Source organism: Pholcus phalangioides, unplaced genomic scaffold, assembly GCF_987345545.1.
Source record: "Pholcus phalangioides strain wild (caught in Gottingen) unplaced genomic scaffold, Ppha-v1.0 ptg000009l_1, whole genome shotgun sequence".
In the NCBI taxonomy this organism is placed as follows: Eukaryota; Metazoa; Arthropoda; class Arachnida; order Araneae; family Pholcidae; genus Pholcus; species Pholcus phalangioides.
In genome coordinates, this window is record NW_028301602.1 from 39,581,646 (window position 1) to 39,605,323 (window position 23,678).

General features: G+C 36.5%; 1 protein-coding gene across 2 annotated transcripts; it reads right to left on the reverse strand.

The window, feature by feature from the left end:
• Positions 1 to 4,647: 4,647 nt before the first annotated feature.
• On the reverse strand, positions 4,648 to 22,254 carry tll (nuclear receptor subfamily 2 group E member tailless). 2 transcript variants are annotated; one of them, XM_089236913.1, is made up of 9 exons: positions 21,867 to 22,254; positions 16,142 to 16,223; positions 15,599 to 15,617; positions 14,563 to 14,704; positions 9,911 to 10,200; positions 7,657 to 7,797; positions 5,689 to 5,785; positions 5,343 to 5,492; positions 4,648 to 5,191 (listed from the first exon to the last, which is right to left on the reverse strand). In XM_089236913.1, the coding sequence occupies exons 1-9, from the start codon at positions 21,940 to 21,942 to the stop codon at positions 4,929 to 4,931; spliced, it is 1,260 nt and encodes a 419-aa protein (XP_089093039.1). In that variant the 5' UTR covers positions 21,943 to 22,254; the 3' UTR covers positions 4,648 to 4,928. The 2 variants fall into 2 exon arrangements, with proteins under 2 accessions (XP_089093039.1, XP_089093038.1); XM_089236912.1 differs by having other exon boundaries at positions 9,911 to 10,203.
• Between the last annotated feature and the right edge of the window lie 1,424 nt (positions 22,255 to 23,678).

Below are 23,678 nucleotides of genomic sequence, written 5' to 3' on the forward strand. Positions count from 1 at the left end.
TCACATCCGATCACTCCTGATTTACTTTCGTGCAGCATCCTGAAAAAAAAAATCCCTTTCTGTGAAAATAAGTTTTTTGCAAATCGCATTCAAAAAATTCATAAATAAATCATAATAATTCATAAATAATTCATAATAATTCATAAATAATTCATAATAATTCATAAATAATTCATAATAATTCATAAATAATTCATAATAATTATAATTTGCAGCCTTCAATTTTTATGCATTTTTAAACTATTTACCAGTTTGAGAGAAACACTGTATCAATGTTGCTCGTGGCAGATTTCAAGTTTTCAGTGTGGATCCCACTTATAACGTTTTTCAAAAAACCGTCGTACAAAACGTGGTAAGCGATAAATCTCGATGAGTAGGCTATTAGTGAAAGTTGGGACCACGATAATAAGTCTTCAGTGCAGGAAAATGTTATTATATAGAGGAAACGTTATAAGCGGCATCCACTGTATTTCGCCACAAAAAAGACAAGGAAAAGGCCCTGCTCATTTTTTTCCAATAAAAATGATACATTTAGATCAAAAATGCTCTTCTCAGCTATCATTTGCATTTCGAGTACTGCTTATAAGGCCGGCATTACACTATACAAGTTTGATAAAATCCCTTTTATAAAACGCAAAAAATTCAACCGATAAAGCTCATAGGTTACATTCGAGCAAATGCAACCGATAATCTTATTCGTTGAATTCTTCAAGTTTTATGAAAATACTTTTAGAAAACTTCCTTGCTAAAAAAAACACATTTAGGGGTCATTCAAGTATTACGTCAGCATCGCGGGGGGGGGGGGAGGGGGTTTCGGATTTCTGACTTTTGATGACAAGGGGGGAGGGGGGTTTGAAGGTTGCTTACGTCATCAAACACCCCTTTTGAAGGTATGAAATATTCTAAGCTGCTGACGAAATTTTGCTGACAAGGGGGGGGGGGAGGGGGTCAAAAATGACTAAAAATCTGCTTACGTAATACTTGAATGGCCCCTTACAAAGTGTAAATGTGTTCTTCCTCTCTCGCGTTTACAGTAAATTAATTTGTAAACATTATCGCAATGCATGTTTATTTATGGCGTTCTTATATTATATATATTTTATTGTAGTACTTATTACATAATTATTGTGTTGTATTATTGATTGAATGCTGTTTTTATTAGTCATTTTTATATGAATCAATAATTGTGCTATTATTTCCTAATGGAAAGTTTGATTCGGTATACGAGCTCGTTGGCGGAAGAACGAATTAAGCTCGCTAACCAAAGTTCCACTGTAGTTAGATAATTTTAATATATTTTGCATTATTCTAATTTTTTCCAGTGACTTCAGTTTTGGGTTTCGTAACAACCAAGTTTGGCTGTATAACTAGAAAGAGAGAGAATATTGAGAAGTGTGTGTATATAATATATACTTTTTCATAATATAACTGCGAGAAAAACGAATAATATATTCCGGATAATAATAATAAAAATATTTCTCCATCACACGATCCCTCTTTAGTTATATTATCGGGGGGGGGGGTGTCGTTGTCGACAATGGAATCATGGAGAACGAGGAGGGTATATCATCCCCACACCAGATTGTTGCTCGCACTTCTCTCTCAACAACATCAACCACCAGCTTTCCATCAACGGCGGCGGCGGTACCACCACCACGATCCTATCCTCTCTCTCGTTGGAAATAATCCGACCGAGAGCGACCGATCACATCCTCCAGTCATTTGTCCTCATTTGTCGCTCACTTTTCACGTTTCAACTCCCCGAGAACCGTCCTTTCACAATGTGACGGTGGAAAAAAAAAGCAGTCAAAAGAGAAGAAAGAGGAGGGGCTGTTGAAGAAAGGCAAAAAGGCTGAATGTCATCTGTATAATATAACTTCCACATTGGTCTCTTTTTACCCTCCATCTCGCCTCTCTCTCTATGGAACTTAACTAAAGCAACAGATATTTTTTTATATGTATTTTCAGTGACGGAGTATGTTGTCCTTCCTCTTCGTCGCTGGTTCTGCGCCTGTGAGAAAAACTAGAATGTTTGCTTAACCGGGAAAGGCAACTTTATATGTATATTGAATGACACAATATATAAAATTCTTTTGTCGTTATTATGGTTTCCTCGTTTTTTTTTCTTTTTTTAATACATTTGTGGATTTTTTCCCCTATATTTTTCTTACGTCTTTTTTTAGAAAATTACAAAAAAAAATTCCCTTGTAGATTTTCTTTTTGAATTTCATGAATATCTCGGTGATGATTTAAAATATGTCTATTTTATGAATTATGGAGTTGATTTTCAAACCAATTTTTTCTTCTGTTTTTTTTTACTTAACTCTTTTAGACCTGAACATTCATTTTTTAGGAATTTTCAAAATGCTTTTTGCATTTTTGATGTGTGTTTGCCTACTCAAAAACAAATAAATTATTATTCTTTTTTTTGTGAAGGAATAATTCGTTTCGTTCAATTTTTTCTTCAGCCAAAATGATATATTCATCTAAACATACAGATTTTTTTCCAGAATTTTATTGCTAAATTTTATGCAATTAATCCCTTTTCTCGGAAGCACTTTTTTCTGAAAGCCATCTGAAAAAACCCCTGAAAGTTAACTTCAAGTGCTGCCCTCTGATGATTCCCCGTAAAGTTCATATTTACCCTATTTCTAACTAAAAACGTACACAATCTCTGAAAAGTCAGGGCATGATTCACTGAGGTCAAAAGAAAAAAAATCTACAGAGATATAGTAACCCCACACATTTGTGGCACCAGGGTCTGAAAGAATGGGTCAATTATAAGCATATGAAAACGTTCAGAAAGCATTTTAAATTATACCTAATTTTTTTACGCTGATTTCTTAAGAAATTTTTAATATCTCGATGGTGATTACCTATTTGTTTTCAGCAGGTCATCTACAAGATGTAATTTCAACTAAATATGTGAAATATTGTTGGGTTTAAAAGTTACTTTACTTTAAAAAAAGGATGATTTTATCACTTTTTAGCACGCGTACTTACAATTTATTTGGTGATACAGTTTAATTGCAGCAAAAAAGGTTTTTCTAAACTTAAATCATTTCATAAGACAACAACGAACTGCTTATCATATAACCCAGCGTTTCTCAACCTATGATCCGCGGACAGGCGGTGATATAAAATAGGGATAGATGACTTGAAGATGAATACTAATTTAAACAAAAAGAAAATTGTATGCTACGGATATTTTTTTATATATCCATACAGGTTCGATAAAAGAATACAATGCATAGGGATCCTGCAAGTTGGTGTCGCGAATTGTTTCAGACCTTTCTGGTCTTTGGGTTCATAAAGGGTGACAAATGCTGATATAGGCTATGAACTAATTTAATGGCCATATACACACTTGTACACGCAAAATTCGAAGCAGAAATTAATTTTTACGGTTGAAATTTCTTTATACGGTCTTTGATAGCATGAAATCTCGGCTAGCATTTAACAGATCTTTGTTTTCATTCGCTAATCCAATTCAATCAACATTTTACTTTTTTCGTAAGATCTCTAATTACTGTTAGAAGTTTAGTTATGCAACAAGTTTTCATAATATTGTGTTTGCGAAAGGGCAAAGCCTGCGAATTTTTTTTGAGATTTCTTTTGTCAGCAAATACTGTATGTAATAATACAACGGTGACGTCGGAGCCGGAGGTGCAATGGGTGCTCGAGCACCCCCAGAATTAAGTCAGAAATCAAAATCTCCTATATAAATATCAAGTCGAGCACCTGCAGCTGTAAAACACTTCCAACGCCTCTGTAATAAAATTCTCCGTAAACAAAATCTGAATTTGAAAGTGTATAGGTCTAGTCAAGAAACATTATTGTCTAACCAGTCAAGATTATTCCCCACCAGTTACCCTCAGCAAGAGTCGAAATCAATAGCTGTATGAAACATGTAACTAGAAACACGAACGCTTAAACGAATAGAGACCGTACAATCAGGTAGCGTCCTATAAATTAAAAATTGCTCTGAATATGGACTGAGTTGTCGTTCGGTTAGTTGGTCAAGAAATATAAACACCGAACATGAAAGAGAAACCTAGTCATAAACTTCTTGGGAAACATTAAAATATTTTTCTTAAAGTGAACTTCTTATATTCGCAATAGCACTTCAGAATGCGCTGACAAACATAGTAGGCCGGCGTACTTGTGGCCACATAAATGTATGCGTAATTTGTAGATGACGTGCACATTATCACGTGTTTTAATTTGTATGATGCCTTATTAATTTTTGTATTTTTAATCTTTAATGGATTTTATACGTAGGCCTACTGCATGAACTAATGCGAGCCAAAAAATGCTGGTCTTTTTCACTTCTCGTAGTATAATCGATTTCGATTTTATCAAAAATACCGCGTATAATGCTTAAATAAAGTTTAAAGTGCGATTTACGAATCCTCTGATGTTCAATTTTCTTTTCTAATAAATCTACTGCGAAAGGTATTTATTCAAACTATTTTGTTATCAATCAAATTTCATTTCGAAATGTTAGAGAGAGAGAATATATAATGGTTTTTTTTTTAATTGCGATGAAATTCAGTGAGTTTTTAAAAACGATCAAAATGATTTTACCATTAATTGAGACAATTTCTTTTTCTCCGTTTATCATATAATTTTATTACTCGTATAATATCTCTCTATATAAGTTATGTATATATGTACAATGAGTTATATGCATCTAGGTTAGTTATGCAAAAAAAGTACTGTATTTATTTACAAATTTCTGTTTCGTCGATTTGTCTTTTCATCATTTTTGGCATCTGTCTCATAATACTTGAAAAAGAATTTTGACGTAATTCACTGAAAATTCAATTTGGTATTTCTTGTAAACAGCGATTTTCCATCTAGGGAAATTCATTTTTGAAAGCTCTTTGCGGCGTCAAACGGTGACTAGAAAATTCTGTTCGATGTGATTACGTCGACTTGTACAGGTCACACAAGAGTTTCTCGATGGTTATATTTCCGATGGTTTTCCTGAAGAAAAGTTCCTCTATTGTGTTATTACTAACTGTTTTCAGAGATGGCAACATCAGCAGAAGTTTTCCGAATCTGAAAGGCTGTAACGGGTATGCCGTTTGTATGTACTTGCTGAGGGTCAGCTGAGCCTGGTCTTGTATTGCTGTCACTGTGTGCATGTCTCGCAGACCTCGGATTTCGGCAGCACCGGATGGAAAAGCTGTCGAATAAATAACCACATATTTATTACAAATTTAACGATGTTAGTAAACACATAAGACACGATTTTCTCAATTGCCCTGATTTAGCTTTAGGTAATAAATTAAACAAAAAAAATAAATGCATAGTGAAATTAGAAATAAAGGACTGACCTGTTTTGAATAAGACTATTAATCTCAAGTAATAATATTCTGTTGGATCGACTTGAAGTTGCTTGAATTTGGTAATTAGTTCTTGGAATGCCGTTATTTCAGTCATGATAGCCATCATCTTTTCAGACGAAGAAGGTTCACTGCTCAGACCTTTGATCAAACACATACAAAAATTTAGAATCCATCTTTTTATCCCTTAATTTTTTAGTGCATAAACAAGTAAATGAGCTAATGATGATATAAAATCAATTATAAAATTGGAGTTTTTTTTTCTGCCATTTTTCTAAAATTTATTCGAATATTAGAAATCGATTAATCCCTCAAAAAAAGTGAATGTGAAGTTTACCTGCTGAGGACAATAGAGGTCCAGCCTCTAGCGGCAACTGAATCTCTGCTGCACAAAGTAGGAAAAGTTCTCGCCATCCTTCCTCCAATAACAGAAGCTGAGAAAGAAAAGAAACGATCTTTCAGTTAGAAAAATTTAATGTATAGGCCTACGTGTAAGTTCCAATCATATAAATTATTAATAATATGCGCTGTAATATTTTTATAACGTTCTCTATAGTTTCATGAATGACCTGATCTGCTTCAGTCTCACCTCTTGTGACTGACCCACCATGGTTATCTTTAGTTGCATGAGTCGAATAGACTGAGACCTACACAAATACGAACGATCCAACAGCTTAGAGCTGACAAAAATCTTTAAACGCGTTTTTTTAGAACTGATTCCAAAACACTGAGAAAACACGTTGCCATAACTGGGATTCGAACACAAGCTTGTGTAAAATGAAAGACTAGTGTGCTAATCATTAGGAAATTACCCTTATTTTTCAATTAGTTAGCTATTGTATTTTCCTGCGTTTGATCAGCACACGAAAATCTAATTCACCAATAATGAAATCTCAAGAAATAGAAGGAGTTTGTACCTTTTTGCAAAAGAGATGCCGATTTCTATAATCACATCTATTCGTCATCCCTTTTCTTTTTTTCAAACCGAGCACACAACTCAGGTCTATCGCCATCTATAGGCAATTTACTACCTAGTGAGTTGTGCCGGAAGTGTAAGTGTGTGTACCTGTCTGCGTGCGTATCTACTGTTGATCTGATTTTTCAGTGCTGCCATGTATATTTCGGAAGTGAAGTGAGTGAAGTGTAATGATTGAATTGCATTTGTACTGTTGTATATTTGTTGCTTTCTGTGGCGAGACTTTATCAAGAAAAGACTCACATTCACGCCTCGAAGTTGGGAAAACCAACTTCAGCCAACCACCACTGTGGCGACTGAGGGGTAACACATCACCTATAAATCTTTAACAAAAATTATTGTTCACCAATTAGTTTCCTCATTTATTCCTTATTTATTCATGACAGGGAAAAAATCAGCAGAAAAGAGACGAAGTGGTATATAACCAACACTAAAAAACCCGTCAATCAGTTTATTTTACCTACTTCTTATTTTTTTTGATGAACAAAACAGTTCTGCAGCGTTTATGAAGCTATTGATGAGGGTTCGGAAGATCAGGTTGAGTTAAGTTGGTATTCGCTGCAAACGGTAGGCCTGGTAGGCCAGTGGTTCTCAATGGGAACGTCGCGGCTACTAGGGAATTTCCAGCATCTGTCTGGGGCGTCGCCAGGTGTTGAGTGTATTAATGTATACCCTTTCACTGTTTTGAAGTGATTCTTCTCTAGACTATTCCCAGAGTTCTTTTAATAACAACGTTTAGTTTTCAATGGAAAATACTATACTGAGAGAGGAAGACGACATTTTCTCAACCCAATACATCAAGGAAATAGACATTTTCCAATTTGCAACAGGACCTGGGTTCGATTCCCGGAGACCGATTTTTCTTTCCGATCTCACCTCGGCATAAAATCCAAAACAGGTCTATTTCCTTGAAATTCTATATTAACATTTTTTTTAAATAACAAATAATAATACAGTATACGCCCATCTGAAAATTTTTTAATAACAAATATATGAATGTTTAAATTTTTTTAAACTAATTTCATTCGAAATAAATTTTTATGAACTACTTTTTACTGTCGTTTTAAGTTCCTCTACGAAGAGACGCATGTCGGAGTTATGTAAGCAAATATTTCAATCTATTTTTTACTACGATGTTTTCTACGATTACTTTTTTACTGCACTGGCAAATTTTCTAAATTGCATTTACTCATTAAACATACGCTTACGATCATTTGAACGATTTTCAGAGTTTGTTCTTTAATTTTTCGTAAATATTAATGAAAAGACGTCAAAAATCACTTTCAGAGAAATGAGAAAAGAGAGACGATCTATGAATGAAACGCCTACCTGATCTCTCATTGGTAGAGCTATGAAGGCGGGAACAGTTTTGACCCAATCAACGTTATGGAAGAGCAGTCTTGCAGCCAATTCACAGATCCCTTCCGGACTGTTACTCAGAATACCAGGAGTAGGAAAGTGATGAGGATACTGAAAAGAAAAAAGGATTTAAAAATGTAAATTACAAAAATTCTTAATCATTATCGTCTCCCCCACCCCCATTCAAAATTGGTCCCCCCCCCCACCCCCATTCAAAATTTCAATGTGAAGACTTTGGGGAAAATCATCAATAAAGAAATTTCTATGGCCGAGATTACACTATAAAAGTTTCAGAAAAGTTCTTTTATGAAACTTCAAAAATGCAGCCAATAAGTGCATCGGTTACATTCCAGCGAATGTAACCAATACGCTTATTGGTTGTTGTTTTTTTCAATTATTGTGAAAGCACTTTTATCAAACTTTTATAGCGTAATCCCGGCCGAACAATAAGATCATTAGTTGTATTTGCCCGAACGTAACCGATATGCTTATCGGTTGGATTTTTCAAGTCTTAGGCAGGTTATTAGGCACTATAAAAGTTTCCAAAAGTTCTTTTCTAAAATTTGAAAATTCAACCAGTAAGATTATCGGCTGCATTTGCTCGAATGTAACCTATGAGCTTTATTGGCTGGATTTTTCAAATTTTATAAAAGGGATTTAATCCAACATTCATATTGTGATCCCAGCCTAGCTCATTTCTGTTCATTGCGTAAAATTTATATTGCGAAAAAATAAAATATATATATAGGCTTATATCCGGCCAAATTTAAATAATTATCTTTAATTAAATGATAAACGATTAGCATAAAATAAGAAACGTATTTTATCGTATTTTCCTACGTTCAAACCGTGAATTATAGTTTAAAAAAACATGAGCTTTTTAGTGTGGATTATATAGAATTGCGTCTTATCTGCATATCGTTTTTCTGAGAGATTTTAATAGAAACAGACCACACACATATATTAAAAATTTGTCAAATAAATAATTTATAGATGGCGTAGGTCCTACAGATGACAGTAAAAATCATCCGACAAAAAAAATTGGACAAAATTCATTGGAAAAGAAATTCTGCGTTCTTTTTCTACAAAAACGTGACGAACAAGACTTTCATTCCTTGAAAGTTATTGATTTGTGAAATTTCCACGTGTGGATTATAGACCTACTCCACTGCGGACTATATAATGATATATTATCTCAATAACCGAATTTGGATCTGCGAATTATTGGTGCAGGCTACTCGATTCTCGGCGTACGAAGTTCATTTCATTGCAGGGAAAATATCGTAGTTTAATTAATGCATAATGGATATGATGAATTTACATTAACTTTGAAGATGATTATTTTTCAATTACGCCTATTTCTTTCCACGGTTTAAAGCCAAAATAAACTGACTCAAACGCTTATAATTGATGTCTACAATGTAGACATACGTTGATATGTAGAATCTACATATCAACGTCCATCATAACTCTATCAATATGGGGTATTGTTCCGGACTTTGCCACGAAGCTGGGTTCTGGCAACGGGATAATTCCAGCGGCAAAGTTCTGGCGTTCGTTCATTCATTTTCAATATGGCTGTAGACAGGGCCGTAACTAGAGGGGGGCAACTGCCCCGGCGGTAGTTTTAGGTGGGAGCAAAGAACACCATTACAAAATTATCGAAGTTTAAAGCTGTGGGGGCGGCCGAATCATGTTTGCCCCGGGCGGCAAAAATCTTAGTTACGGCCCCGTATATAAGGAATAGATTCATCGGTACGAGTCTTACGAGTCACGATCTTAAAGTTAAAAAATTGCAATCTGCCAGTAATTTTTTTCTATAAGTAGAGCGAAAAAGGAACTGAATGCCAGAGTGTGAAAGAATCCAAGAAAATTTTCCAAATTTTTTATATGTTTGAATAAATATTACCAACATTTCGACAATTATTTACAGTGTTACCGAGAGAACTTGTGCACATTTTTCCATGAAGTTTTCAGTTATTTCTTTCGAGTGCCCCACCGCTCACAAGCACGGACTGAATTTTGAACGCAGGGTTACTTCCGTTATCTCAAATGAGGCAGGATTGTATCGCGAAATTTAAGTTAGTGAAGATTTATCGCAGCCGCCTCATGCGCGCAAGCACCGTATCTCTCGAGGCAATCTCCCAGGTGGAAACAACTATAAAGTTAAATTGACATGTTTGCGCAGCGTAAATTACGCATCAAGATGCAAAATTTTATTTACCTTGGGTGTTGGTTGGCACAAAGGAATTCCAGGCCTCGCCAGCCTTACTAAATCCACCGGAGGGAACGCAGTCGGAGATGCGACGGTTGTCGGACGCGGTCCACCTCTGTTCTCGGTAGCCAGCAGATTCATCACTGAAACTGGATGATGGTGAGGTGACGACAAAGGTGGAGGTACTGGTGGTCGAAAATGATGAGGCGACAGTGACAGGGAATCGGGACTCGTCTCTTTGAGATACATGGCCACGTGACGACGGAGAGTGGAATTACGAGGACCTCTTTCATGCTGGACTGCTACAGTCGAACAAGGGAAATGCAAAAGAAACAGGGAAAAAAAACACTGAAATTCTGAAGAAAGGCATCATAATCATTAATCAATTATAATATTTCATGACATTCCATGGAAAATGAATTTTTAGTGCTGCCATATATTTTTCGAACTATGAGTGAAGTATAATGATTGATTATTTGTGCCGTTGTATGTTGATCTCGGTGGCGAGACATTTTAACGGAGAGATCGGTTCGCATTCGCGTTTTGAAGTAGGGAACCACAAAAAACCAACTTCATCCAATCACCGATTGTACCACCGGAGGGGTTCGAACCCAGATCTTCCCGATGTCAACCAGTCAATATGAGCTTCCGCACGACTCCACAGCGACAACACTCCTGACTAATCTCATGGTACTTACGGTACCTTTGTGAGGTGGACAGGGCCGTCTTTACGCATGGGCCCACCCGGGCACGGCCCAGTGGCCTCTAGAGAAGAGGGGGCCTCAGAAAAACGAGAAGTAGTCGAATTTTTCGAGAATTTTCCAGGTAGGGCCTCAGAAAACTCCCTTGGCCCGGGTGCCCATGATGTTCTTAAAACGGCCCTGGAAGTGGACAATCACTGTCGGTACCTAGGTTGCTCCAGCACACGATTTAAGAATCACTGACTTATAGGGAATAATTTCTAATAAGCAACATCCTTCAGTGCGCAAAGGGGCTATATGGCAAATTCGAAGGTAAAAATTCATTTATCGGGATAATCTTCCCTCAAGGAAGGGAGCCTAACCCAATATAAACGCTGTTTTACTCAATTTTCCATGTTTTCGGTCTCCTACTGATTCTGAATAGGGGCATCCCGCCGACGGAACCACTTTCTCTGGTAGCCTTCTTGGCGCTCTCAATATTAACCACCCATCGGGACCATGATGATGATACCTCTACGTATGACAATAGCCCGCCCTCCCTTTTCACTATCCTCTGAATCGGTACTCAATGCACGAATCTTCCTCCCCATACGAAGCCCCTCAATATTCTCTGGAAATGATGAAGCACCTGCTTTTTTATAAAAAGATGTATAAGTACTAGGCGGGCGAGGAGGAGAAGATAAAGTACTATCACTATCCCGTATCCAATAAGGCTATACCGGAGGAAGGGGAGGAATGTAATGTCACTCATGTTTTTTTACGAAATATCCTATCGCAAAGTACTTTGCTGGTGGTGGTGGGGGGGGGGGGGGGTGAAGGAACACGAGTAAACTTCCACTGCGACTCAATTAGTTGCATGGAAATGTTCGTGATGAAGTGACGATAATCTTCAAGTTGGCTAGTGCATAGCAAGTTTAGACCCGACCGTATAACCACGATATTATGAGTTCTAATGATGAGCTGAAAAAACCCTTTTACCTAATAAATGACTTCCATACAAGTCATGTTTTACTTGTATTGCAAGTCTCCCCCCTAATCAGAATCATGATCGCGCTTCAACAGTCGTGCTCGTTTCAATTTGATTCATTCTTACATGATTAAAGATGATTTTTCGATTATCCGAGATAAAAAATTTAACTCCTTTTTTATTTAATTGCCAATTTCTATTTTTTAACCGATTTTTAAATCAAAATATTTGTTTTTCTCATAAGTTCTTGGCTTTTTGCGTTGTGAGTTTTTAATAAATGAAAAAAAGTCATTTTTCTAGATTTCTGTTTGCATTCTTCGGGGTCCCTCCTCCATTATTCAATTTATCATTATTAATTAGACCTATCCATTTTCTCAAAGCTTAAGCTACTTGTCAGGAATTTCCTAATTTCCAAAATTTAATTTCTTGAGAATTTAGCTGGTTTGGATTTTAAAAAAAAGTCATCCGTGGGGCTTTAGACAGCATTACACTTCCCACTTGTAGAATTTTGATGAAAGTGGAAGAAATGATGGTTTGATGGTGGGAATATGATGGATATATTTTATCCCAGCATATCCCGTGAAACTTTCCAAAGAGGACTGAGAAAAATGATGCCTTCGTTGGTGTAGGTTGTTTCCGGTTCGCTTCAGAATCACGTCATACATTGAGTATCAATGCATGCAGTTTTTCCGAAACTATTTCCTCGGAATTTTTACGAAGGTTAATTTTTGGATTGCTCAAAACAGGAGTGTTCGACCTTATAATGAGCACGGACCACTTAATGGCTATCGTACAGTCATTGGTGTACATTTTTTACTACCGTTTCGTAGACCATTTGAGTAATTTTTTAATTCTTCGCGATAAAAAAACAGTTAAATTGTGCAAAATTTCCAATAGAACACCACAATGGAAACTTAAAAATAATAATGGTCAGTGTCGTCTTAATGGTCTGGCCCACAGGGCACACGTCCCCAAGTCAAACAAAGGCTCTTAATCATTTAACTTCTCTCTCTCTGAATATTTTTATTACATTATTTTGATGAATATTGCTTTAATTTTGATCGTGGAAAATTATTTAAATCAAAAATAATTTAATTAAATCTTAATTTTAATTTGGTGTTTTACACGTAAAATTAGTTTCACAGAAGAAGAGCCCCAAAATGTTCGGCTCGGGAGCGTTCGAACTCCTGAGATTCGGATTTCCTCTACCTACGTAAAGTAGGAAATAACCTCCTCTCCACGTTAGAGAATCCACAGAATTACATGTGATCCCACTTAGAATATTCATATTTTCCTCAACTAATATTAACTTAAGATCTAGTACGTATTCGATTTGGTTTCAAGGTTCACACACTTGGCAATATAGTATATGGTTAAGAATCTCTGCTAGACGTTGCGTGATCAAATTTAGAATTTGTCCGATTCCCACTTGAATAGCATCGTTACCCGCTGTAACTGTTCATCCACTCTGATCCTCAACTTCTATATAGATCAGTGGTCTTCAATCTTTTCTTTGCTCACGAGCACTGCCTATACCCATCATCAAAACAAGAGCAGCTTTACGGCAAGTTTGACATTGTGTGCTTCAGGAAGCACTGCGGTGCTGGCGAGCAACTAGTTAAAGATGCCTGTTTTACACAGAAACTCTCAGATTTTAAACCATCAAAACGTTGATTCATTTAAAGTAGTGTTTTTCAAAGTGGGCAATATCGCCCCCGGGGGGCGATAGAAGATTTGGGTTTGGTATACGATCCTATGGGTTGGCTTGAGTTGGGGGAATGAGAAAATAAATTTTTTTGAAGAAGGGGGTGATGGAGAACAAAAAGTTTGGGAAACTATGGTTTAACGCATCATCTGAATAGGCTTCATAAAGATTCTTAGAAGTTTGAAGAGCATTACTTCATTTTCTAAAAAAAAAAAATGACAATAACATCGAGTACCTGAAGTTAGCGCCTGTCGCAGTGGTAAGATGCCCGTCTTCAGCTATGAAGATTACTATCAAGGTCCACGGGTTCGAATCCGGGCAAAGAACATGAGAAACAAGTTCTTTACCTATCGCAACCGCCAATACATATCTCCTTCACTTCCCACTGAATTCCACTGATTGGAAATTGCCCTACCACGATCATGGCTCCCACATCCTAGAGCAGGGCTCCTAGGCAAGTTCTTTTGCTGGCCTCCAGACCAGACTTTCACGGTCCACTTTATGATTGGGCCACATGATCCTGATAAATGACCGGAGTTGTTGGGCAGTATCTAAAGAGAGTTCACCTTTCGATCAGCAATATTGAACACCGTGTAAAAATATGCAAATTACGCTAATTCTGATAAAAACCAAATTGGACACCTCAGAAGACTATAAAGTTTCTTGTTTAGCCACAAGTTGTTTATTTTAAGCCAGCGGTTCTCAACCGGTGCTCCGTGGAGCCCTTGGGGCTCCTTGTGCACTCTGCAGGGGTTCCGCGGCCGCTCGAAGAAATTAAAAACGAAACCAGTAAAATTTAAAAAATAGTTGTAAAGGTTCCGCGAGTCAAAAAAGGTTGAGAACCGCTGTTTTAAGCAATAAAAAGACACACCAGCAGTTAAAGCAACAACGCTCAGGACTTTTGGGACAATGAAATACAGTAGATCCCGCTTATAACATTTTCGAAAAACCATCATGAAAGCGCTTTAAACGGAAAATCTCAATAAGTATTAGTAAGCGTTGAGCCATGAAAATATGTCGTACTAAGCGGGTAAACGTTTCAAGTGGGAACGTTATAAGCGGAAATGCACTGTGAATACCAAGATAAAACTTTCAACTGATCGTACTCATATATCATCGGCCGTCTGTTTCTTCGAGTCTTTTCCATATATTTCTTTTTACAAGAGTTTTTCCACACCATGCTCCCAGATTTCCAGGTGTTCATTTTCTAACTTTTTTTTTTTCTCACGGAAGCAAGATGGTGTCGGATTGTAAATGACTGATAAAAGAAAGAAAGAAAGAAACTCACCATCTTTGTTCATTCCAGCTTCCAGACACTTCCTGAGGCGACACGCCCTGCACTGATTCCTGTGAGTTTTGTCCACGGGGCAACTATTGGCACCGGAGCCCCTGGCCTTGCATATGTACTGGCGATTTCTCCTGATACTCCTCTATTACCAACAAAAGAAGGAAAAAAAATCATGACTATTGTGAACATGGCAAATGGTCTCTTTATGGCATAACGCTATTGCGACACAAAAACGCAATTCATTATAGGAGTTACATTCATTACAGACATACAGATGGAAGCCAGACTTTCAAAGATCAATAGAAAAGCAGCAGTAGTCAGATAAGATGAATACGTACTCATATGAGTGGTTATAAAGCCAAGATTTTAATGATAATTTACAGTGGATCTCCCGCTTATAAGTTACATTAAAACTCCGGTTATATTAGAATTTAGTTTCCCACTTCGACGTTTTGCTGCTTAGAACGACTCATTTTCGTCATCTCAACTCTTATTAATACTAATAGAGGTTCAGTTTAAAGTGATTTCCATCTACAACGTTTTTTTAAATGATATGACTATGCTCCACTGTAGTAATTTAATTTCCCAGATGGGTAATCTGGGTAGTACACCTTCTGTCATGATTGTAAAATTTGAATAACGAAAATTATCATGAAATTCCAAATGCAGTAGCTTATTATCGTAATTATCTTCAATTCATCTAATCAATGTTTATTTCATCGATCATCATTAAAATCTTGGTTCATTACTGAAGAATTAAGCTAATAAAGAGAGAGAGGGAGAAAGAAAAAAGGGCTATATATAAAATGTAATTCAATATATATGTATATATAATATGCTTAATGTACATCGAACCAGAACCCAGTCCGAAATATGAAACTCCGGTCATAATTAAAAAAACTGAATGGGGGATACCTTAGACACGCTCTTATTACGTAAGCAGAGCACATGGTTATGTGATATTAAAAGGATATTTATTGAAAAGTTATTGCACACACACACACACACATAAATTTAACTATGTTATAGAACTTACCTTGAAAAAACCAGCACACCTAAACAAGGGAGAAAAAACAACAAAGATTAATTATTTTTCAAAATTGTTTAATTTATTTAGCATTTAAGAGAGATCAATTATGAAAAAAAAGTGATCAATAGAGACAAAATTTCACCGTGAAAATGATTAAACGATTCATTGAAATTGGGATTAAAAACTCACTTGTTCAAAATTTCGTATAAAATGTCTAATAATAAAAATTCATAGTGATTTTATGTCAAGTAGAGGTAAGTATGTAGACCTACTGTATTTTTATTAATTAGAACTCGGAGGAATTACAACGTATGTATTTTTTTTTTTTCTCGCTAGATTTAAATTTGTATTGACTGGAAGGCGCAACACTTTGAACACCTTTCCTTCTATATTCATGAATTAAGAAAAATAATTGAATGGATTTATTTCTTAATAAAAATCATGAGAATAAGTAATTTTTTTGTCGAATTATATAGGCCTATAATTTTCTTAATGTACAGTGTGTATAAAGTTTCTGGAAATTGAAAAATTGAGACGATATCTACTCACCCATCGCACGCGAATATTCCGTAATGCTTTCCCGACGAATGATCCTGGCATACTTTACACGGTACATCGAGTAGAATGCGACCTTATGAGAAAAGAGATAAGATTTAATGAATATTAATTCGAACGATATCTTCATAAACCTCATTTCTAACAAAATACATCGAAATCCTCTCTTAACAGCCACCCATTTTTTATGGATCAATTCATTTGTTCTGCCGGGGTCCGCAAAAGAAGGATTTTACTCAGGCCGTACCGTGCGTTCTCGAGCCCTGGGTCAGACTTTTATTATGCAAAATAAATGAATATTTTTCTGGGGCTCCATTCAGCTTGAGGCCTCGGTTTTACTATTCTCTACAATAGTATTTGCAGTACTTTATAAATCCAAAGTCGAGCATGAATCAAGGCAAACTTATAATTTGCTGAGGGAAAAGTTTGTCATGGCAATTTTTTTTAAAATACTGTTTTTGATTAAGGAAAACCATTGCAAAAAACACAAAGTCCGTGTGATAAAATTAGTTGTCAACTTAATCATTGCTAGAGAAGCCCTTCTCAACCGGTGCTCCGCGGAGCCCCTGAAGCTCCATGTGCACTTTCCAGGGATTCTACGGCTTCTCGAGGAAAATAAAATAAATCAATAAGCTTGTAAATGAATTAAAAAAATCCTACGGGGCTTCGCCATAGAAATTATATACTCGGCTGACAAGAAGCAGTTGTTGCTTGTCAGCCGAGTTGTCTGCACACTAACCTCCAGTTCAACTCGACTAATAAGAACTAAGCGAAGGCATGGAAACGTAGCCAAAGTATGTTTTCGTTGTGTACGCCTGAGTCTGAAATTGTGCTTAAAAATTACCGTTTTAATGCAAAAATTTGAGAAAATATTTGTTAAATAAAGTCGAGAACATCCGTTGAGAGAAGTATTGCCTCGCTCTTTCAATCAAAAATACTTAGGCCTATAGTATAATACTGGCAAGAAAAAGAGATTGTGTATCTTGCAGATTAGTCAAAAGTCTTCATTAGACATTATCGAGTTTCGTTTCGACAGACTTTTCATCCAGTCTTTACAATAATCATCTTCACTCCGTTTCTTACAGGCACAACGGTTCTCGGTGAAGCAACCAGGTGAGTTCGATGCTTGTGGTTGACTTGCTACTCGCTAAGTATTGATCGATACTCTGAAAAGTTGCACAACTATAGTCGATCCCGCCTATAACGTTTTCCTGCTTAGTGCGACTTATTTCCGTGGTCTCAACTCTAAGTAAGTAATTCTCATTAAGATTTCTCGTTTAACAACGGTTTCCAGCTTATAACGTTTTTTCATGACGATTAGTTGGAAAACGTTAAAAGCGAGATGCAATTAAAAGTTAGCTAGAGCTTGGCAAATCTAAAAAAAATATTTAGGCGCATGAGACCCGAATTTCTTAAGAACAAAGCATGATTTTTTCCACCCAGAATAAAAAGCCCTAAATGATTTTTTTTTACTCTTCCTGAACTGAATGACCCCATTCCAAATTTTAGGAGACACATTAATATGAAATCAAGAAATTTTATGCAGTCCTTGTTTTCGACTGATTTCGCAATCACACCAACAGCGATTTTGTAGCGCCGTTATGACCTGACACGTGGGATTTATCAAGCGCTGCATTAGACTCATACTGATTTGAATACTCTTGAGCATGTGTCAGAGTTGCAATATGGGTGCTCTTCTTCTGATGGCGACATAGGAAGTGCTCTTTACTCAGAAATGGTTAAAAGAACTCTCTTTATAAAAATCATAATTGATTGGTTTAAAGATAAATATTTATTTTTTGACTGTTTCAACTGGACATTTATACTTGTGATTATTCACGAAGGATAATTATTGCATATTCTTCTATTAATAGAGCTTTAAAAGAAATTGAATAAAATATCAATTCTGTATGGACAAACCGTTTCATACGCGTACAGTAAGTGGTTTCAATTACATGTACACGCAGGGAACCGAAATGTACTAGTAAGTTCATTGCAGCATATAAAGAGAGATGAACACCTGTACAAAATCCCACACTGTTTATCGAAGCATAGACTTACGGCACCAAAAAGTGCATCCCGTCACGCAATACCATGCACTGATGATGATACTGTATTTTGTACGCGTTTTTTTTTTTTTTTACTTTGTGATTTGTAACCATGCTGCAGCTCATCCTAAATCCAAGTGACTGAATACGTCACAGAAGCCGTTACAGTAAACGTTGGGAAATGAAGAGAGACAGATGTTCCGACACATCTCCCTCTGGGTATACGCATCCACGCACGCACAAACACACACCGTGTCAACACTTCAGTACTTAACTGTACCGTTGTTGTTGTTGTGTTCGGGTGAATTGGAGGGGATTGGCGGAAATTTGAGAAAAATACCAGGTTCGAGGATGGATTTAGTTACTTCTCTGAAAGGGGGAGTAAATATAAAATACCCGTTTAGTACTAGAAAGTAAATCTTGGCAGCCTGGCTAAAGGGTCAGAAAGAAAAATAAATAATATTGGTGCCATTAAAATCCTAGCTGAGTGTAAGGAGGACCCCCACCCCCCCATTAACTAACTTTTACTTGACGATTTAAAAGTGTTTCCCAAAGTGGGCAATATCGCCTCCTAATGGCTGATGGAATGGTCCTGGGGGAGGGGGGGGAATAGAAGTTACGAATTTAGCATTGGATCCTATGGGTTCACTTGAGTTGGGGGGCGATGAGAGAAAAAAAATTCTGAGGGGGGGGGGGGGCGATGTGTGGAATGAAAATTTTAGAAACTTGGAAAACTGAAAAAATTGGAAAAATTTTGGAAACTTGGAAAACTGAAAAAAATTGGAAAAATTTTGGGCATTTTAAAATGATTTAAAATTCCGTATTTACGGTGTTCTCAAAAGTCACTAGCAACGACCATATCGGGAATGCTGACAATGCTCCAGACCGGAGAGGAACGAGATTATTATTTTTTCACTCTGTTAAAATTTACTATGGGAGGGTGGGGGAAATAAACCTTCGTGGCCCGAGAAAGTTCCAGCTCAACGACAAAGCCGTCTTGAATCATGGGTCCTTGGGGGAGGGGGGGACCTTACAAAATGTTGCTACAGTAGACTACTAATAGTCCTATGTCAATAAATCACCGGATCATTGAGATTTACATAGAATATATATTTACATCGTTGACTGATGAACTAAAGAATCGGCAGGGCCCGATTTCCGAATGGCAATCGGGATGTTTGCACAGAACCCCCATAATTTTAGGGGGGAAGCAAAATTTGAACAATATACTGTATATTCGCTGGCTAACCGAAGACCATTAACGGGGGAGGGGGGTTCTAATTCCTGCTTTGCCCAAGACCCTCCCCCTGGCAAAGTCAGACCCTTGCTCCTATCTTCACAAATATCGGAATCGTGAAAAATATTTTCGCGACACACAAACCTTTTATGCTGGGATATGCTAATAAGAACTATACGCTCCTTAAATATTTCTCAGCAATTCGAATGGCCCTTTTTAGATCATGGAAGCATATACTGAGGGCCGAGTTGATCTCCAGGGGTGTGCAGCAAATCGGCTGCACCCGCGGTTGAAGAAACGGAAAATAAAATATTAATTTATAACAAACATGTAAGAATAAAACAACGCGCTACAAATATGGAAAATATTCTAATTAATACGATTATACAATTATACTAATTACTAATTATAACAATATTCGTGCATAATTTTGGTAGGTTTTGGAAACTTTTTTACGCATCTCTCGATCCAAATATCTTCAAAATAATTTACATAAATGTAGTTGGATAAATATAAGTAGCCTACTAATATTTATGCTACATTAGCAGTTGCAGAAAGGGACATTTACAGATAAGAATACAAAGAAATTTGTGCCAATTTCCATGGTTGAAAATCTGTCGAAAATTCATTAAAATTCGTTAAAGGCGTACTTTGCTGAAATCGGTGTTCAATATAAGTGATCAAAACGACATAGATAAGCGATACGAAATTCACGGGACACGGGAAAAACTTCGTTATACGTGGAAATTCCTAGTATCCGTGTTCGTCGTTATAAGTGAGGCCAACTGTAATATGAATTAGTTAACGAAATTGAATAGTGACTAATCAGTTTGGGCTTTTTCTTCAATTTTGATTCACTTTTATCTTTTTAATCCGTATTTCTGTCAGCAAATATTCAAATTATGTGATCACATAGGGTATCCTATTTATTATACCGTATATAGAATAAAAAGAGTAGAACATGGAATTTCTCTCTTACTCTCACCATTAATGGTGTTTCACGATTCAGTTTTCGGCGATGCAAATCCTTTTCGTCGAATGTGTGATGATATCTCAAAAAAAGATTGTTAGAGATTACTTATTTTCTCAATTAGGTGTCTGCCACCTATATAAGGAAAATTCTCTCTATGTCTCATAATGGTGAAGGCTCATAGGAGTCTAGCCTGGTATCCAAGGGATCAACCTTATTTATCTATTTATGCTTGAAATTGACGCAATATACAAATACAAATACAACGCCACAACAGGCAAAGTGCCCAACGAGGTGGCTGAGATTTGCTTATTTATAAGCAAAGGTGCGAGGTGCTTATTTATAAAATGAATATGGGGCCCACGAAATTTCTAGTGTCCAAGTGCCCACCAAAATCCTAATTTAAAGACTTATTCCAGGGTGTCTACTGAGCATCAGGGCCATCTTAACAGCATCGAAGACCCCCCCCCCCCCCACCTGGGCAAAGTGGTTTTTCTGGAGCGCCCTAACAAGGATAGAAATACCTGGTAACCAATTTTCATACTCACTCTCGAAAATTTTGACCAGATCTCACTGTCATAAGGCTCTTTATGCACTTGAGGCCCAATAGATAGTGCTATGGGGTCTCCATAATAATCGTAACTCGTAACTTTGTGTGATTTTAGTGACAATTTCTCTAAAATATTTCGTTTCGTCCAGTATGATTTAACGTGAGCATCAGCATTATTATATCAAGTTTTCTTCTCCAACTACAAATTTCGAAACTTAAGTCCATTTAAAAATTGTATATAAGCAACAACAAAAATGAAGTCAGTTAAGATAAGACATACAAAATTATCCTACGAGATTGTAGAATTTGCATTATTAAATAATAATTGGTTGGTAAAAAACCCAAATTAGAAATTCACGAGACATATCAAAATATATCACGTCCCAAAAGCAAATAAAACACTTTTTAACTAAAAGCTATTCCTGTACAGCCCCAAAAATATTGAACTACTTCCATAATGTCAACAATTAATGTTACAAATTCCACGAAAGACATTCTCAATTATGAAAAAACTGAAATCTAAGCAGATATAATACAGCGAGATTCATTTACTGTTTAAAAAAAGAAAATTCTTAATTTTATCAAAAAAATTAATTTATAGTTTGATCTCTCTCTCTCTCTCTCACTATTCCCTCTGAATATTTTTCTCAGATAAGCAAACAGTAATAACTTTCTAAAATACCATAGTAATCAACACTGTTGCATTGTAACAAGTTGTCACATCTAGATCTAATTGCAAAATCCTTTCATTTAACAAAGTATATGTTTATTTTTTTTCCGCTTTATTGTTTGAGCAAATACAAAACAATATATTACATTGTTTTGTATTTTGACGTTCAATGTGTTTTTTGCATTTTTGTCTGATTGTGTGTATGCATTTGAGATATAAAATTTAAAAATAGTTTTCTACTTACTAGAAGTGCTGGTGGGTTTGGTGCTTATAGCCATTGCTGTGCAATCTTGGAAACTGACACGACTCGTCAGGTTCATCAGTTCACAGAATGAGCTCTGTCCACAAAGTCCTTGGTTTTCAATCGGTAGCAGTTTTAAAGAAACGTGACTGAATCGTAGAAATTTTATCCGACATAAAAACACATTCTTTCTTTGGACTATAGCAGTAGTGTCCACGATAACTGATCGGTGGTTATCGATTTCTCTTCTGATTTATAACTTCAGTCTCTCACCACATGTGTGAAGCCACTAGAAGCAGATCTTCAATATGTTTTTCCACAAGGGGGCAAACAAACAACGCACTGTTGGTTCGAAGTTTTCACGAGGGAATAACTTTTTGACCGAGTTGGGAACCTACATACTCAAAAAAAGATGCTCAATGATCATGACTTCTCAACTTCTACGCGCTAAAGGGGGAGTGGTCTCTTCTCTCACACACCCGTAAAACTCTGACTCGCCAGTCGATACGTCAGGGAGCAGGTCACTTTTTGATTGGTTACCAGCTTCGCAGGTCGTACCGGATTGGTTCACGGATGAACAATAGGAGGGAGGATGGGGATGATACGATCTCATCCATCCATCCCAACGTAGGTCAGGACGGAAAGCCAACAACAGGGATGAATGAGAGTGGGAAAAATGGTTGGGATGAAGGAGAGGAAGTTGAGTAGATAAACACACTTATAAGGCCAGATAGTGTAAACGTGGGTGCCTCGAATCTGGCTTTGGCACGTCACCAATATCGATTGATGATAAAATAGAAACACTACCGTGTGACATAGAGCAGAGGGGGGACCCGTCAAAGGGTAACTTCGGTGCAGATCATCACAGTTCCCCGATCCCTTTCAGCTCTAATGACACCGATAATCCTCTCTGAATTCCGTTATTTTCATTTCCATCAAATAAAAAGCTTTCCACTCGGCAAGGGCTAATATTGAGTTTCTGTTATCGAATGCAATAATGCAATTAATCATCTTTTAACGTATCACTAATTTGATGACACTTTGAACAGTTTGATTTCCAGGTGAGCATTTGGAGAGAAATAAATAACTTTTTCCGTTTTTCTAAACACATCCAGTATTACGGATTTCAACTTTTAAATTAGTGTGTACAGTAAATTTTTGGTTCTTCAGTTAATTTTTTTTACGCAATGAAAACGGTATCCTATATTTTCAGTTAAGAAATATGCATAATTGAAGGGTTTGGTCGAATAACGGTCTATGTAGGCCCTAATTGTTTTTAAAACTTTCGAGGAGACAAAACAAAAATCACCGTTGAATTAGCAAAATACTTTTTTGCTTGGAAGTAACAGACCGCTATTCCTCTCAAACTCCTATAGCCTATATGGAAAGGTAACAGAAGAAAACGATGAACGTAATGGTGATATAGACCGTTGTTCCAATTATAATTAGAACAACGCATGCTATGTAAAGTGGCATAACATGACATTTGTTGGTCTCTGCAAGAATTTACTTAAGGGACGTGTAACGGAAGCTGCATAGAACGTTATTCGGTCAAAAAACCCGATTTCACAAAAAATGTAACACGCCGATATTCGGCCGAACATTTTTCAAACAGTTTTCATGTACAGTGGCCTATTTCAGTCTGGTCACATGATTAATTAGGCTAAACTAATAAAATCATGACTAATTTCAATATCATAAAATATACTCGTTCAGACCCGAACTTATGAAAAATATTTCCGGAATTATTTTAAGGGATGTCGGGACCTTTGAAGTCGAATTTTCAAAAATTACTTCAAAAAAAAATATTGTTCC

What these genes read in the sequence shown, in the direction of transcription:
- tll (XM_089236912.1), bottom strand. Translation starts at nt 21,942, where the DNA reads ATGAACCTGACGAGTCGTGTCAGTTTCCAAGATTGCACAGCAATGGCT. An exon ending in CAAACCCACCAGCACTTCTA is followed by an intron (nt 16,224 to 21,866) that starts GTAAGTAGAAAA and finishes TTTTCTCATAAG; the next exon opens with GTCGCATTCTACTCGATGTA. An exon ending in ACCTCTATTGTCCTCAGCAG is followed by an intron (nt 5,493 to 5,688) that starts GTAAACTTCACA and finishes GTTTGATCAAAG; the next exon opens with GTCTGAGCAGTGAACCTTCT.